The following is a 17,224-nucleotide window of genomic DNA, read 5'->3' as shown; positions in this document are numbered from 1 at the left end:
TTTTTTTTTTTTTTTTTTTTTTTTTTTTTTTTTTTTTTTTTTTTTTTTAATATTAATAGTAAGATGAGTGATTTATAATGTGTTTTCCAGTCAAACTATTTTATCTGATTAATTACGGAGTGTGTTTTATATTTTATTTTAAATATTTTTATCTTGATGTGTTTCGGCTTTCATCTCTAGTAAACAATATTTATGACTCGATCTCTAAGTGTTTCATTTTTTAAAAAAGAATATCTCGTTAGTTTATCTTTCGCCCCCACTGAGAAAATATTCTGGATCTGCCACTGTACACGACCTCTTGAAGGGCGGGATAAACCGATCATATGTTGGTTTGATTATCTGTGATCGTAAACAGTTTTTAGAATCTTTTACAAGTTGTGTACGTGGTTTGTTTTGTATGTTCATAGAGGTCGTAATCAAGCCGCCACATCTTAGTCAAGATGAAGGTGGCTCGAGCTAGGCGTTTTATCTGGTTTGATGTACCTTAGATGATATTATTTCAGTGATTACTTAATAAAGTCTTATTTCTCCCTTAAAAAAAAAACTCTTTGAACTATTCATGAAAGTGCGATTAAACCATCGAACTAGAAAATACTTAATTTACATACCAGAATTTAGATAAAGAAAAAGTATAATTAGTCCAATTTGGCATGTATTTACAAGTAACTTTCAGGTTAATGGTGATTAGAAAGTCACATCAATATGTTTTGCTGATTTTGATGTCCAAGAATAATAAATAATAAAACTCGACAATAATAATAATAATAATAATAATAATAATACACTGGTGATGTATGTGGTTACGTTGCAAACATATTGTTAATTAAGCTCCACTAACAAAATTTTCAAACACGTACGCCTAACTTCCGTAACGTGGACTTTTTTCTTTTTTAACGAAACTATGCTTTATTTTATTTCGAAGTTATAGTTAATTGAAAAAATAATATTTTTAATCTTTAAATTTGTAGTGGGGTGACAGATATTATTATTATTATTATTATTATTGAATGACGATGGAATTTCACAACTACTATTTAAGAGTGTGATAAACCTTCATCTTGTATAATAGTACGTAAATTATACATGGCATAAGAAATAATCACACTAGGAAGCCTTGTGCGAAGGGCCAATTAAGATAGTGTTGGCAAGAATCGTACTAATTAATGACATTGAAGAGGTGACAAATTTGAGCAGTGAAATTTATTTTGTTAATCAAAAGTGTCACTTTATGCAGCTTGGCCACAAGGTCTTTAGCCAAACGTCACTTTGTTACGAGAACTAGATCATATCTACATTGTTAATAATTTAGAGACTAAATTTACCCCGTACAATTAATCTATTTATTTGCACATCACTAGTTAGACGATGATCGATGCATTTAACTAACCTAAGAGGGTGAGGTCATAGTACTCTCATCATTTATGTTTGATTGAATTACTTCACGTTGACATTCAAAGTACTGGACAAAATTAAAATCACATTAAGTTAACACCTAACTACTTGGACTATTGCAATGCATGCTTTGTTTCAACTTTCAATTAAAAAAATAATTATTTATTGAAATTTTTTTAAAAATTAGAGAAGAAATAGAAAATTAAATTTGATGATGGTGGCCAAGGACATTGTGGTCCAGTGGCATCAAACCCTTCCCTGTATACGGGAGGTGGTGGGTTTGAGCCTCATGTACAGATACTGCATTCTAATAGAGTTAGTACTATTCAAAAAATTTGATGATGGTATAATTATTTTTAAAATTTAAAAAACCGAAAATAGATAATAAAAGTCCTTAATTAATTGTATCCTTAAAGTTTGTAACGAAATTTTAGGATCCATGAATAGGAATCCGAAACATCTAAAGGCGAAGGATTGATTAACTTTGAAAACTTAGGTTTCGGTTTCTTTCCGCAAAGCTCCTTCATTGAGGAGTAACAATGAAGGGTCAATGTTTCTTTTATATTTTATATTTTATTTTTATTTCCATTCTAATGCTAAACAAATTAAACGCGATACATACATATACATTTTGTAAAACCTATTTGTTTGATATGGATATAATTTAACATTGATTTAACAAAATCATAATTACGAAAAACCTAACATTGTAATAGCAGGAGTGAAAGCACAATAATACTATGGATAAAATGCGGAGTAAGATTTAACCCGAGCTACATATAGATCACATATGGGTCACATTATATAATAATGTAATAGTTATTTTTAGTTTAACATTTTATAATATTAAGTTTAGTACTGAAAAAAATATAAAATTTATATATTTAGAAATAACATTAAAAATGCTATTAAAAACACAAAATTAAATTTAAAAATAATTAAAAATTATTAAATAAAATAAGTAATGAAATAAAAATTGATTTGATCAATGAATAATAAATAAAATAAGCAAAATGAGACAGATGGAGTAGTAAAAATTTTACTCTGTGAAGTACCCCAATCATTTTTAATTATATTTCACCAACAATTGGTTTTAAAAAAAAAAAAACAAAATAAAACAAAACAAAACAAAAAATGAGTAAGCGTACAGATAGTGGAACTATTTCATTATCCCGTGTGCTGCCATCGTGCCATGTTTGTTGCTTCTTAAAAGCTTACTTTAATAGGGTCCATAGTCTACTTTCTTTGGGTTGTCAACATTTCTAGCTGTGCCTTTTATATCCTCTAGCTTCATCATGTTCTTTAATTTTGTCCTTCGTTTCAACTAATATTTCATGATGATTGTTAGCTAGCTAGATGAGTTATATCTCTAAATAAAAATAATGGCCACAATACTAAATTTTGCCGCAACATTCTCTAAGTTGAGTCTCGCACATATTATCTTTTTATATTGCGATTTGCATACATTTTTTGTGTGGTTTGTGGACTACTATATATAGAAGCGTGGTTTATTCAGTATACGTACACCTTTAGATAGTAATGAAATGTTTCCTTGCCATCTAAAGAAAAAAAATTAAAAATATCATCTTCTAAGGATGTATATATATATTAGTGATGATGTGGAAATAAGAAAGTATTGTATTAATGATCGATGTAGAAAGAAAACTCTCATGCCAAGCACCATGCATGTGTTCAATTGGCTCCTCTGCAACATATAGAGAAAGTATAGAAATATTACCTTGTAATAAAGTCAATAGTATTAAAAAAAAAAAAAAAAAACTCTCATATGTAATAAGGTTGGAGATACATATACCCTGATAAGTTATAACATGGATTCCACTACTGTGAATCCCCATCAAAGGACATGTAATCTATTTTGCATGCAGATTTAATTAGTTTTATTTAATTATTTGATATTTTAATTCCCTTATCTTGTTGCGCTGCATATGTGCATGCATTGATATATTTAATCACCACGAGACCTCCTCCTTCTCACTTTTTTAGTACGATAATCATGTTTTAGAACTTATTTCGTCGGCCTTTAGGGGCCGGATTGAAACCATATTTAGACAATATACATGCCATTTGAAGCAAACATGATTGTGGTGGTTGACAATATATGTTAGGATTTGAATTACGAATAAACATTGGTAGGACCTACTTTTACCCAAAAGCGAAAGCTAGCAATGGTATGCAAATCCCAAATATATATTAACGTTGTGAGACCTACATTCAAATGCTCCAATCCATATTTGATTGAAAAGGGCCAATTGTCCCCGACCATAGCTTCCTTAGGCTCGAAAGTCATGGCAATGGAAATTTTTTTTATAATTTGTTAAAAATTAATATAAAAAAAGTTAATAAGTGCATACTAAACTAATTTGGATCATTTAAATAAATATTTATAAATTTGTTAAACACAATATTATTTAATTACTTAATAATAATTAATAAGTTCAAATAAATAATCAAATAAAAAATACATTAGTCTATAAATCAATAACAAAGCATTTATACATGCAAGTTTTATTATGGACCATGGTCCACGTAGAAGTGTGGTCCATGAAGTTTTAAGTATCATTCTAATTACATTTCAGTTTCATTTTCCACACACACTTGTTTCATTATAGCAATATCAAAGTATCATTTTAATTCCATCTACTACAGTTTCATTTGACAATATATATACATTATTGCATGAGCTATATTTTGTAGTTTCATTTTCGACACACACTAGTTTAATTATAGTAATACTAAAGTATTATTTTAATTACACTTCAGGTTCATTTGACAATATATGTTATAGTATTGCTCTAGATTTTAGTTTAATTTTCTACACACACTAGCTAGTTTCATTATTGTAACACTAAAGTATCATTTTAATTATACTACAGTTTCATTTGACAATATACATTGTTGAATGGACTCTGTTTTTTAGTTTCATTTTCCACGGACATTAGTTTCATTATAGCAATACTAAAGTATCATTTTAATTCTACTACAATTTCATTTGACGACTATGATCTACTGTGTAACAATTGATTTATACAATGCATGCATCTTGTTTTACTAATACACTATATATAAAAATAATTTTAAAAATTAGATGGGCCCAAAAAATCAAAGCTTGCCCCATCTTTATTGCAAGTCGGAATGGCTAGGTCCGATAGGCTTATCTTGTTTTGACAACTCTAGTGAAATGTGAATATCAAATTAATATGTAAAAAATTTATAGTTTAAAATAGATTATAATTGTTATTGTAAAAAAAAATAAAATAGAGGAACTTATCTTTGCATGATTATTTATTGAATAGATTTTGAAAGAATAAAGGAATAAAGATTGAAATAGGACACGAAAAGAATACTAATTTTATTCTATTATTATATTGTTTGGTAAACAAAAGAATTAAATTTATGAATTGTATTCTAATTTTGATTTGATTAAGAAATAAAAATGCAATAAACATCTTAAAGACAAAAGTACCCTCCACATTTGTGTGCGGGAGACTGGGAGAGGGATACATAACAAAAATAAGTGAGGACAAATTAAATTACCTCTCTATGAAATTATAGTGACTCAGATGAGGGGAATTAGAGAAGATGATTGAGTAAAGAGNATATGTAATAAGGTTGGAGATACATATACCCTGATAAGTTATAACATGGATTCCACTACTGTGAATCCCCATCAAAGGACATGTAATCTATTTTGCATGCAGATTTAATTAGTTTTATTTAATTATTTGATATTTTAATTCCCTTATCTTGTTGCGCTGCATATGTGCATGCATTGATATATTTAATCACCACGAGACCTCCTCCTTCTCACTTTTTTAGTACGATAATCATGTTTTAGAACTTATTTCGTCGGCCTTTAGGGGCCGGATTGAAACCATATTTAGACAATATACATGCCATTTGAAGCAAACATGATTGTGGTGGTTGACAATATATGTTAGGATTTGAATTACGAATAAACATTGGTAGGACCTACTTTTACCCAAAAGCGAAAGCTAGCAATGGTATGCAAATCCCAAATATATATTAACGTTGTGAGACCTACATTCAAATGCTCCAATCCATATTTGATTGAAAAGGGCCAATTGTCCCCGACCATAGCTTCCTTAGGCTCGAAAGTCATGGCAATGGAAATTTTTTTTATAATTTGTTAAAAATTAATATAAAAAAAGTTAATAAGTGCATACTAAACTAATTTGGATCATTTAAATAAATATTTATAAATTTGTTAAACACAATATTATTTAATTACTTAATAATAATTAATAAGTTCAAATAAATAATCAAATAAAAAATACATTAGTCTATAAATCAATAACAAAGCATTTATACATGCAAGTTTTATTATGGACCATGGTCCACGTAGAAGTGTGGTCCATGAAGTTTTAAGTATCATTCTAATTACATTTCAGTTTCATTTTCCACACACACTTGTTTCATTATAGCAATATCAAAGTATCATTTTAATTCCATCTACTACAGTTTCATTTGACAATATATATACATTATTGCATGAGCTATATTTTGTAGTTTCATTTTCGACACACACTAGTTTAATTATAGTAATACTAAAGTATTATTTTAATTACACTTCAGGTTCATTTGACAATATATGTTATAGTATTGCTCTAGATTTTAGTTTAATTTTCTACACACACTAGCTAGTTTCATTATTGTAACACTAAAGTATCATTTTAATTATACTACAGTTTCATTTGACAATATACATTGTTGAATGGACTCTGTTTTTTAGTTTCATTTTCCACGGACATTAGTTTCATTATAGCAATACTAAAGTATCATTTTAATTCTACTACAATTTCATTTGACGACTATGATCTACTGTGTAACAATTGATTTATACAATGCATGCATCTTGTTTTACTAATACACTATATATAAAAATAATTTTAAAAATTAGATGGGCCCAAAAAATCAAAGCTTGCCCCATCTTTATTGCAAGTCGGAATGGCTAGGTCCGATAGGCTTATCTTGTTTTGACAACTCTAGTGAAATGTGAATATCAAATTAATATGTAAAAAATTTATAGTTTAAAATAGATTATAATTGTTATTGTAAAAAAAAATAAAATAGAGGAACTTATCTTTGCATGATTATTTATTGAATAGATTTTGAAAGAATAAAGGAATAAAGATTGAAATAGGACACGAAAAGAATACTAATTTTATTCTATTATTATATTGTTTGGTAAACAAAAGAATTAAATTTATGAATTGTATTCTAATTTTGATTTGATTAAGAAATAAAAATGCAATAAACATCTTAAAGACAAAAGTACCCTCCACATTTGTGTGCGGGAGACTGGGAGAGGGATACATAACAAAAATAAGTGAGGACAAATTAAATTACCTCTCTATGAAATTATAGTGACTCAGATGAGGGGAATTAGAGAAGATGATTGAGTAAAGAGCGCAAAGGAGGTTATCAGCCGGACGAGGCACTATCAAGTCAGACTTAGCTAGGAGGGGATGGCACGGAGTCGGCAAAAAGAGGTGGTCCGATGGCAGAATTAGTAAGTCGAATTGACAGTCAGCTAAAAGGACTGAGCCGTCCAGAGGTCTAAACAAACGGGTAACTAACCGGGAAACCTAATCAACCTACTAATTGACCATGAAGGACAGTTAGTCGACGGACTAGCCGATCGGGGCGGGAATGGGTACTTAAACGGTCGGTGAGCTGAGGCTACCTAGGATCAAGCAAGGGTCAAGCACAAATGATCAGTAGCAGTCGGGAGACCAGTCGAACAGGCGTGTGCAACACCCATGCGAAGGGGTGGAAGGAGTCGGATTCACACGGGGATGAATTGGAGGAATAGGTTGTGTTGGGAGGATCAACTTGGTGATCGATTGGAGCGAGACAGTGGGGAACCTTCCCAATTCAATGAGACTGATGGCAGATTTAGCAGGAAATAACAAGGAAATAAGATCCGAAGGCATTAGGAAATAAGATCAAATGCAATAAGAAATGTAGATTACTAGCTTGTATTTATGGTAGATTAGGGTTATGTAACCCCTCATCCCTTGTATAAATAGAGCCCTTTTACCTTAAAAAAAGGTTAAGCTTTTTACATGCAATATCAAAGGCAAAAAAAAAAAAAAAAAAAACTCTATTTTTCCGGCAACCTAGCCTTACTATTTCCGGTGGTGTTAGCCCGTCGTTTGATTATCCTATAGTCAATAAAACTAACAATAGTTTTTGTTTTGACCGTGAAAACTTGTTGCATTGTACTATAGGATAGTATGATTAGTAAATATGCATTACATTTTATACACATTACCCAGTTGTAATTTTCGGGAGAAATATATATATATATATATATATATATATATATATATATATATATATATATATATATATATATATATGTTTGGTTTAAGTCCTTCAATTCACTCAAAATTAGAATCATTATCCAATTGTAATTTTAAGGTGAAATGTTTGGAAGTCCTTCACTCAAAATTAGAATCAGCAGAATAAAATATTTATTAATAATTGAAATGAATCATTGTATACCAGAGATAGGATAGATGATAATGGGATGTCTAAGGTCATCCACATTAGTTGATTTTGAATCAAGTTTTGACAAAATGTGAATGATGTGGATGAGAGAAGTAATGAAGAGCGAAAATTAAAAACCCTCCTACAAGAAGTTGGTTTTTATTAGAAAAGTGGATCTTACCATATGCAAATATCCCTTGCATGTGGTCGTGTGCGTAGCAACCAATTCTGATCTCTTGGTTGGCACCTCAAAAACCGATCTAAAAACTCAATTCGTATGAATGCTCTAAGTATTATTTGTACATGTATATGTAGATGAACCAACTACTCGATCTACTAGTGTCCTTTAATGATCAAAATTTGTATTGTAACTTTAGTCAATAAATACTCACATCAAAAAGATCAATTGACAACTCTCATGAATAAGCATAACTTAAACACCCTAAATGGATTGTAACCCTAGTTGACAAATCTGATCCAGGGGAGGAGCGACCCAAGAAGTCGTTTTCCCTTTCATCACACCAAAGTCGTTAACACACCGTCTGAAATCCAACCTCTTTACACGCTTCCTAGCCGAAGCCAGCTTCTTACCAACCCCTTCATCAAACAACTTCTCCCACCCCTCCTCCCAATCCGCATTGGCATCGCAAAGCCGCAACGTGTCATTCCCCCAACCGCTCCAACCCCACCCTTCCTCAAGCCCGCTCATCACCGACCCAACGCACGCCCCGCCGCAAAACGGCGTGCACGGCTTGCATTTCGCGCCACTCAAGGGACTCCGGCTAAAAATCTCCGCCACCGGCACGTAAAATGGGGACGACGTAGGGAACTCGTACCTTGTGAAATTATAAAGTGAATTGCCTTATTTACGAATAGAATTACAACTAACTACTCGTCTACAAGAACATATTCAGAACAACTAAATGAACACAAATAATCTCAACCACATATATTCTTAGAGTAAATACCAATGGAGGTCCCACGACTTTGATGGCACCACCACTTTTAGTCCTCAACTTTTAAATCAACCAATTTTAGTCCTCTGATTTTGATGACACCGCCACTTTTAGTCCTCAACTTTTAAATCAACCACTTTTAGTCATCTTACTTTTTGTTTCTAGCCACATATGGTCCTTCCTTTACAATTGGACATCTAATGTCATTTTCTCAAGGGCAGTTCAGTCATTTCATAATTAATGTATTAAGTATTATGTTTTCTCATCAGAATAATTGAAGAAACCCTATTCTCCACTCTCCTTTGTTAACACTAAATTTTGGACCAAATGATTGAATTGTCCTTGAGAAAATGACATTAGATGTCCAATTGTAAAGGAAGGACCATAGGTGGCTAGAAACAAAAAGTAAGAGGACTAAAAGTGGTTGATTTAAAAGTTGAGGACTAAAAGTGACAGTGCCATTTAAGTCGGAGGACTAAAAGTGATTAATTTAAAAGTTGATGACTAAAAGTGGCGGTGTAATCAACGTCGGAGGACCTCCACTGGTATTTTACTCTATATTCTTAACATACCTGTGATTCGTGACGACGCAGAAGGGGATGTGGCGAATCGAATACGAGACGTTTTGGGTTTCGAGTTGGGCTTTGAATGCACATTCGGAGTTCATGAGCTTATACCCGGCTAAATCGATCTGGGGGATTAGGGAGAGGCGGGAGAGAGCCGCCGTTGAGGTGTTGAAATCGCCGATGCCGAAACGGTCGTTTAGTCCCCGGTATGATGAACCGGATGGGACAACGTACCGGCCCGGAATGAAGTGGTCTTCGCTCAGGCGACCGGACCAGTATCCGTCGACTCGGGTCCGAATAATCCAGTCGTAAGTGAAGTTGCTCTTAAGCTGCTGATCTTGAATCATTGTCAGGCAACCTTCTACCAAGTTGAAATACTGTAACAAGCCCTGTAAAATAAAATGGAAAAATGGAAAGGAATAAAATTAATTTTGAAAATAAATGCTAATTATAGTCCCTCCACAACATTTTGTATACATTGTAGTATCTGTTCATAGCTACTTTCTCAATCCATGTGAGAGTGTTTTCCGGGACACCGGACGCCACTAGACCACAAGGTCTTTGGCTTATTAGCCTTCTCAATTTAAGAAGGTCCGTTATGAATAACCCAATTACCTAAGATAGTTTATATTTGTATTGTATTTGGCAAATTAAGGTTAATAAGGCAGATTTCAAACAAAACACACTTTCGGAGAGTGATTGTGAGATTTTCCATATATCAAAGTTTAATTTACAAAATTGACTTAAATTATATAGAATTCAATATTTTGTAATCTTTTTTATTAATTTTTAAATTTAAATTCTGTGATTTTTAATTTCTAAATATATAAATTTCATATACTAATACTTTCAGTCAAGTTTCATCAGCCAAACTAAATGAAACATGCACATAATATGGACAGATAAGAAGTATTTTTAATTTAATTTTGAAATATATAATTTTATATAATAATACTAAACTAAATATTACAAAAAGGTTTATACATAAAATGTGAAAAAGAATTAAGTAATAATTAATAATAAGAATACCTGAATGCCATTGGGCGAATAGGCCGCCGTGAGAACTCGGGTTCGTGCCTCGGTCTCGTCAATCGGCGCGGGCTTGAAGATTTTCACGGCGGCGATTCTCGGGGCTGCTTTGAGCAGGGAGAGCTTGTACGCATTCGAATCCAAAGGACTGTGAAGAAAAAGGTCGGAGTTGGGATACACTCTCAGAATATTCTGGATAATCGACGGCCCGGTGAGCTCGAATCTCCGCGCCCCGCCTACCAAGCAAACCGCGATCCTGGACCGCCTCAACTCCGCCGACTTCTCATTCCCAGGCGGCGACGGCGACGGCGGCGAGGCGAAGCCGCCGAGGATCGATCGGACGGCAGCGGAGAAGGGAGAGAGGGAGGCGATGATCAGAAGAGAGATTGGGAAGAGAATGAGGAATAGTAACCTCCGATCGAGATCCGATGCCCGTCGCTTCAGCTTAACAACAATTCTAGGGTTTTTCAGAATCGCCGTCGTCATCTTCGGGTTATTAAGCCAGGTTGGTGATTGACATATTCTATGGTTTTGAATTTTGTTTTTCCGTTTGGTACGGTAGTTTGCATGCAGTCTTATTTGACTGCTATATCAAAGACTACAATGAAAATTTTGACTTTTTAAATTAATTATTATATTTATAGTATTTTAAAATCTTAACAATTATTTGTTCCTATTACTCAGTCAAGTTAATCAGGTTGTTGACTTGATAACTAAAAAGTTATAAGTTTGATCACTTTCAACTGGCCGGGACAAGTCAATCCTATTGGCCTTCGCTATAACAGCCTAAACTGCTAAAGTCATAATCCAGATTTACGGAATGCACACTCAAATAGTAATAACGAATTTTTCTACCTAATAAGGTAACACGATAAATTTTACACTAATTAGGAATAAAATTTATTCTTACTATTTTCTTTCCCCTTTTAATATATATATTAATTTTTAGCATCATTGCAGATTTGCAGGTTTGGATCTTGTTTGTTTTACAATGGGTGAGAAGCCAGATCCACCATTAGTGCATGGTTTATGGATTCCCATGAAGTGCATCTTTCACGTGCAGGTTTAAATTTAATATTCAATATAATCTTTTTATGATTCACGAGAAATTGAACATAAGATTTTGTGCATTAAAATTCGGAACAAAATACTATATAGAAGTAGACCGTAAATATCAACACATTTTAAACAACGTAGTCTGAGGGGGGATTTTTGACTTCTCTTGTGTCTAAAAATGTTATATTGTATGAACATATTTTTCCTTTTCCAAAATTCTCGGCAATCACGGCATGATGAAATACTACAGTATCCTAGGTCGTGTGAAAGAGGACAAAATGGTTGCCAAGAAGTTATAAATTTTGCTTTGGCAACATCGTGTAATATGTATAATATTGCCAAGAAGTTATAACGAAGATATTAAAATTCATATGGGGATTTTTCGTTAGGCTAGCTAATCAAGAAAGAGAGAGAAAAAACACCATGTAACAGTATGAAGATAGAGAGAAAAAATGCCATGCAACAGTACGTGGACATTAAGTAGGTGGGTTATTTAACGCATGTAGTAGAGCAGGTGAGAAATGAAATGATAGTAATGTTGTACATATAAAGGAAAATGTAATATTTTAATGAAAAATGTAATACATTTACATAAAAAATGTAAAAATATTACATTTTGTTATATAAGTAATAAATATTTTATTACTAATTTTGTATTATATTTGCTAATATAAGTATTAAATTTAATTTTCACCCGACCTTACACAAGTTGTTGCCATAATAAATAAATAGCTCTGCCCATCCTTTAAATGCCATAGTACAAAGCGATTTATTGCCATTTTGAAATCAATTTTTGACTTATATAGTTGACTTGTGACTTTACGAAAATAAGTCCCGCCTGATAAGCATATAGTGCCACTATTTTGTTATTTAAAAAAAAAATTGATTTAGTGATTTCTATTGAAATATTCATTCATTCCTCATTGATCAAATTAATTTTATTTATTTATTTATTTATTTATTTATTTATTTATTTATATTTTAAATAATTTTTCAAATTATCTTTTTGTGTTTAAGATTATTTTAATATAATTTTTAAATGGTAAAAACTTGTGAGAGATCATTTCACAGATCTTTGTCCGTGAGACCGTCTCACCGATTCATGTCCGTGAGATGGGTTGGGTCAAAATGAAATGTAATACTTATACTATGTAATACTAAATCAAGAATAAAATGTTTGTTACTTATATGAAAAAACGTAATACTTTTGAGGAAAAATATAATAATTTTACATTTTAATGTAAAAGTATTACATTTTTATACAAATACGTACGAAAATCGAATAAGAACATACATACTGTGATTTTAAAATAAAACTTTGATTAGACTATTGATTTGGTAATCATAAGATTCAACTCTCAATAAAAGACCTTGAATTCTTACTTATATTATAATCTATATCTATACTATATATAAAAACAATTTCCTCCTCCCAAATTTTCCCCCCAAAACTTAGGGGTATTTTGGTAAAATTGTTTATTTTATTTATTTATTATTTTATTATTTTATTAATTATCCATCCTATAATATTATTATGGTAATATATGATAATGATAATATGATAATATGGTAATATTGTTAATATTAATGGGTGATGGGTGATTGGTGATATATAATTGATAATTGATAATATGGTATATGGTATTATTCTTAATATTAATATATTAATATATAATATATTAATATATACTAATATTAATTAATTAATTGGTGATTATTTTAAAAAAGAATAATTAATTGGTGATTGGTGATTAGTGATATGGTAATATTGTTATATATTAATATTAATATTAATATATATATATATAGGTGATTGGTGATTAGTGATATGGTAATATTGTTATATATTAACTAGTATTTTCGCCCGTGCGTTGCACGGAATGGATTTGTTATAATATTTAAAGAATATTTGGATCAATATACAGTTATATATATTATAACATCGAATATTATATAGCGCAATTGATGAAATTGATTGGATCGATTATGTTTTCTGATGTTTTCCTTTGAATTAGAACAAATAATTGTCCAATTACCCGGGCGTGGAAATTTTTTTTTATTATATATTGAGATAATAAAAATAAAGATGAAATTATAAAAAATTCTAATATTGAACGTGTACATTTATTTGATTATAAGATTAGTACAAAAATATTACTCAATTAATTGAATAATATATGACTTGTTTGTCTAAAATTATCTTAAAAAGATCTATAAGTAATATGACTTATATAATTATATTATGACTTATATAATTATATTATTACTAAAATAAATATGAGAAAATGAGAAATAAATTAATTGTAATTATTATAAAAATAAATTCAACGACCAATGCTTAACTTAATTATCATAATAATTATTAGGCAATTATTATTAGTCAATTACACTAATATATGTGTAATGATACTTTTATACTTTAAGGGTGTGTTTGGTTGGGGGGTTTAGGCATAAAGTATGGGTATCAAAGTGATTGTTAGTGTTTGGTTGATAGGTTTTGTGAATGCTACTATGGGTTTGGAATACCCCATTAATGGCAAAACCCATACCCTTATTAAATAAGGGTTTCATCTCCCTTCATCATTTCTTCCCCAACTATTAATAATCATTCCCATTCCACCCAACTACCAAACATGCTAAATACTTTCACCAAAACCCATTACCCTTACCAAGTATTTGATACCCATTCCGATTTCGATTCCCATGTGCGAACCAAACGCACCCTAAGTATATTCATTTTCCCCATATTGCATTTAGGGTGCAACCATATTTGAATGAATTAATTTTGATTATTATAAAAATCTAACAACCCATGTTCAATTAATTTTTTTAAAGTTTAAATAACATGGAGTTTTTAAAAGGAAAGTATAATTAACTATTAAAGTTTTTAAATAATTTTCAGTCAATTAGTAATATCCTTTTCTTTTCCCGATAAATGATTTTATTTTTATTAATAGTGTTGATACGTGAGTATACATATTATCAATTTATAGATATTAGTTAATTTCTATTTTACATTTTCTTAACAAATAAGCTTTATTAATTATTTAACCAATAAAATATTTCATTAATTGACTACAAAAGTTTAGGAGGGGAATGAAATAGGAGGATTTTACTTTTATATATAGTATAGAATATAGATTACGATCTTTTTATATTTTAAATCAATTAGTAATATCATTTTTCTCGGAATAATGGTCAAATAAACCACTGAACTACACACAAAACTGCAATTAGACCATCGAACTAAAAAGAATGCAATTGGATCCCTGAACTATATAAACTCATGCAATTAAGTACAAATTGACATGTTTTCAAAAAAAAAAAAGAAGTCCAAATTGACCTGTTTACCTACAATTGTGATGACATGGTGGTTACTAATTTTAAAATAAATTTTTTTAATAATTTTAATTAAAATAATTAAATAATAATAATAATAATAATAATAATAAAATTTAAAAAAAAAACAGACGTCTCCGGCAGTTCTTCTATTTTTTTTTTTTTTAATTATTAGTGCCGATTGTTATGTGTAAATTAATATCAGGCAACCTTATATAGGGAAAATGAAAAGAATTAAGTAGTAATATTTACCTAATTTTCGTTCCATTTTTAATTGATGATGTAGAATATTATTATTGAAATATTTCCGTTTCATTTTTAATTTCCGTTCCTTTTTTTAATTTATCTTTAATATTGTTTATAATATGCTTTTATTATTTATGATGTAGAATGTTTTCCTTTTTTTTAATTAAATTGCAATGATATGACCATTTCCTTTTTCATTTTAGTTAATTATGGATATTTTTTTTATTTACAGTCAATTATTAATATTCATTTCCTTTTATATATTCAATCAATTAGTAATATCAGATTCATTTTTAGTCGATTTTTTTATTTTCAGTTAATTAATAGATTCACTGGTATTTTTACCTAATTTCTGTTCTATTTTTAATTAATGATGTAGAATATTATTATTGAAATATTTTCATTCTATTTTTAATTTACCTTTACTATTGTTTAAAATTTAAAATATGCCTTTACTATTCTTATGTTTTTATATATAGTATAGATTAATATTATGCTAATTATGACGTCCATGTATTATGAATAAGTATGGTAATTAAGGAGTATATATTATAATTAAAAAATAATGTATATTTTAATTTCGTTTAATTATGGACGTAATATGTGTATGTTTAATTTTCTTTAATTGTATCCATAATATATATGTGTATGTTTAATTTTCTTTAATTATGTCCGTAATATGTGTACCATTAATTTCTTTAATTGATTATATAAAATTACGGCAAGTATAAAAAACCATTTAATAAAAGTATAATGTTTGAACTAATTTCTCAATGACCATAATTATTAAGATTTTATTCCAAAGTAACTATTAGCATAATTTTATATGTGTAATAATCTGTGAATTGAAATAATTTACATAATTGTATGGACGTAAAAATATGTGAATTAGCATAATAATACGTGAATTGAAATAATTATCATAATTTTGTTAATCTCCTCTAATTATGGATGTAATATGTGTATTATCAATTTCGTTAACTGATTTGATAAAATTTATATTAANTTTTAAGATTTTATTCAAAAGTAATCAAATGAAATGCACGGGTAATTGACATTATCTGAAGTAAAAATATATAAAATTATCGTAAGAATGAAATATCTATGTTTAATGACCATAATAAATTTAGATGTTAAATATAGTGTAATTACCACGGATTATTTAGATGGTAAATAGTATATGGTAATTACCTATATAGATTAGCATATTAAACGGATTAACATATGGAACAATGTTATAAAAAAGGAAGGAAGCCTTTTAGATAAAATATATTAGGAATAATATCAATTAAATAAAATATCATAGGAATTTCTCAATTCTATATTTATAATTACCTTTATAAACATATTTAATAGGAAAATTTAGTTACAAACTTATATTAAGAGTTATGGATTATTATTATTATATTATTATTATTATTAGGAAAATTATATTAAGAATTTTAGATTATTATTACTACGGAGTATTATATTATTATTATTATTATTATTATTATTATTATTATTATTATTATTATTATAATTATTATTATATTAACATAATAGATTTTAAATCGAGGCTACAAAATTTAATATTATTATTTCATTTATTCAAGTATAGTAATCACCATTTTTTAACTAATAAGTGTGAATTAGTATTGTGCAATTAATGATAAAGATTAATAATAATTGGAATCAACAATCAATGATACAATGACCCATGTTTAGCTTCCAATGCACCATTTTTTATAAAATGAAGAATTGGAATGGTAAAACGAACAATTGGAATGAATAATTGAGGATTTATTCAAGTATAGTAACCACCATTTTTACCAAATTACATAAGCATCTGTAAATGAGGAAGATCAAGATTGCAAATTCTACAATATATAGATGAGCATCCGTAGATTGCTAGTTATTTTGCACAGTACAACTAAAAAGATGGATAGNAATTACGAACAACAATATTAATTCATTAGTTGTCATAATTTTAAGATTTTATTCAAAAGTAATCAAATGAAATGCACGGGTAATTGACATTATCTGAAGTAAAAATATATAAAATTATCGTAAGAATGAAATATCCTATGTTTAATGACCATAATAAATTTAGATGTTAAATATAGT

General features: G+C 29.4%; 1 protein-coding gene across 1 annotated transcript; it reads right to left on the bottom strand.

Moving 5' to 3' along the window:
- Positions 1-7,954: 7,954 nt before the first annotated feature.
- Positions 7,955-10,993, bottom strand: LOC116033541. The gene is made up of 3 exons (XM_031276289.1): positions 10,478-10,993; positions 9,455-9,837; positions 7,955-8,762 (listed from the first exon to the last, which is right to left on the bottom strand). Exons 1-3 carry the CDS (start codon positions 10,961-10,963, stop codon positions 8,369-8,371), a joined length of 1,263 nt encoding a protein of 420 aa, XP_031132149.1. The 5' UTR covers positions 10,964-10,993; the 3' UTR covers positions 7,955-8,368.
- Positions 10,994-17,224: the final 6,231 nt, after the last annotated feature.

This window comes from Ipomoea triloba, chromosome 10 (assembly GCF_003576645.1).
Source record: "Ipomoea triloba cultivar NCNSP0323 chromosome 10, ASM357664v1".
NCBI classification, from domain to species: domain Eukaryota; kingdom Viridiplantae; phylum Streptophyta; class Magnoliopsida; order Solanales; family Convolvulaceae; genus Ipomoea; species Ipomoea triloba.
Note: the sequence above shows the minus strand (reverse complement) of the source record. Positions and strands in the feature narration are given on the sequence as shown.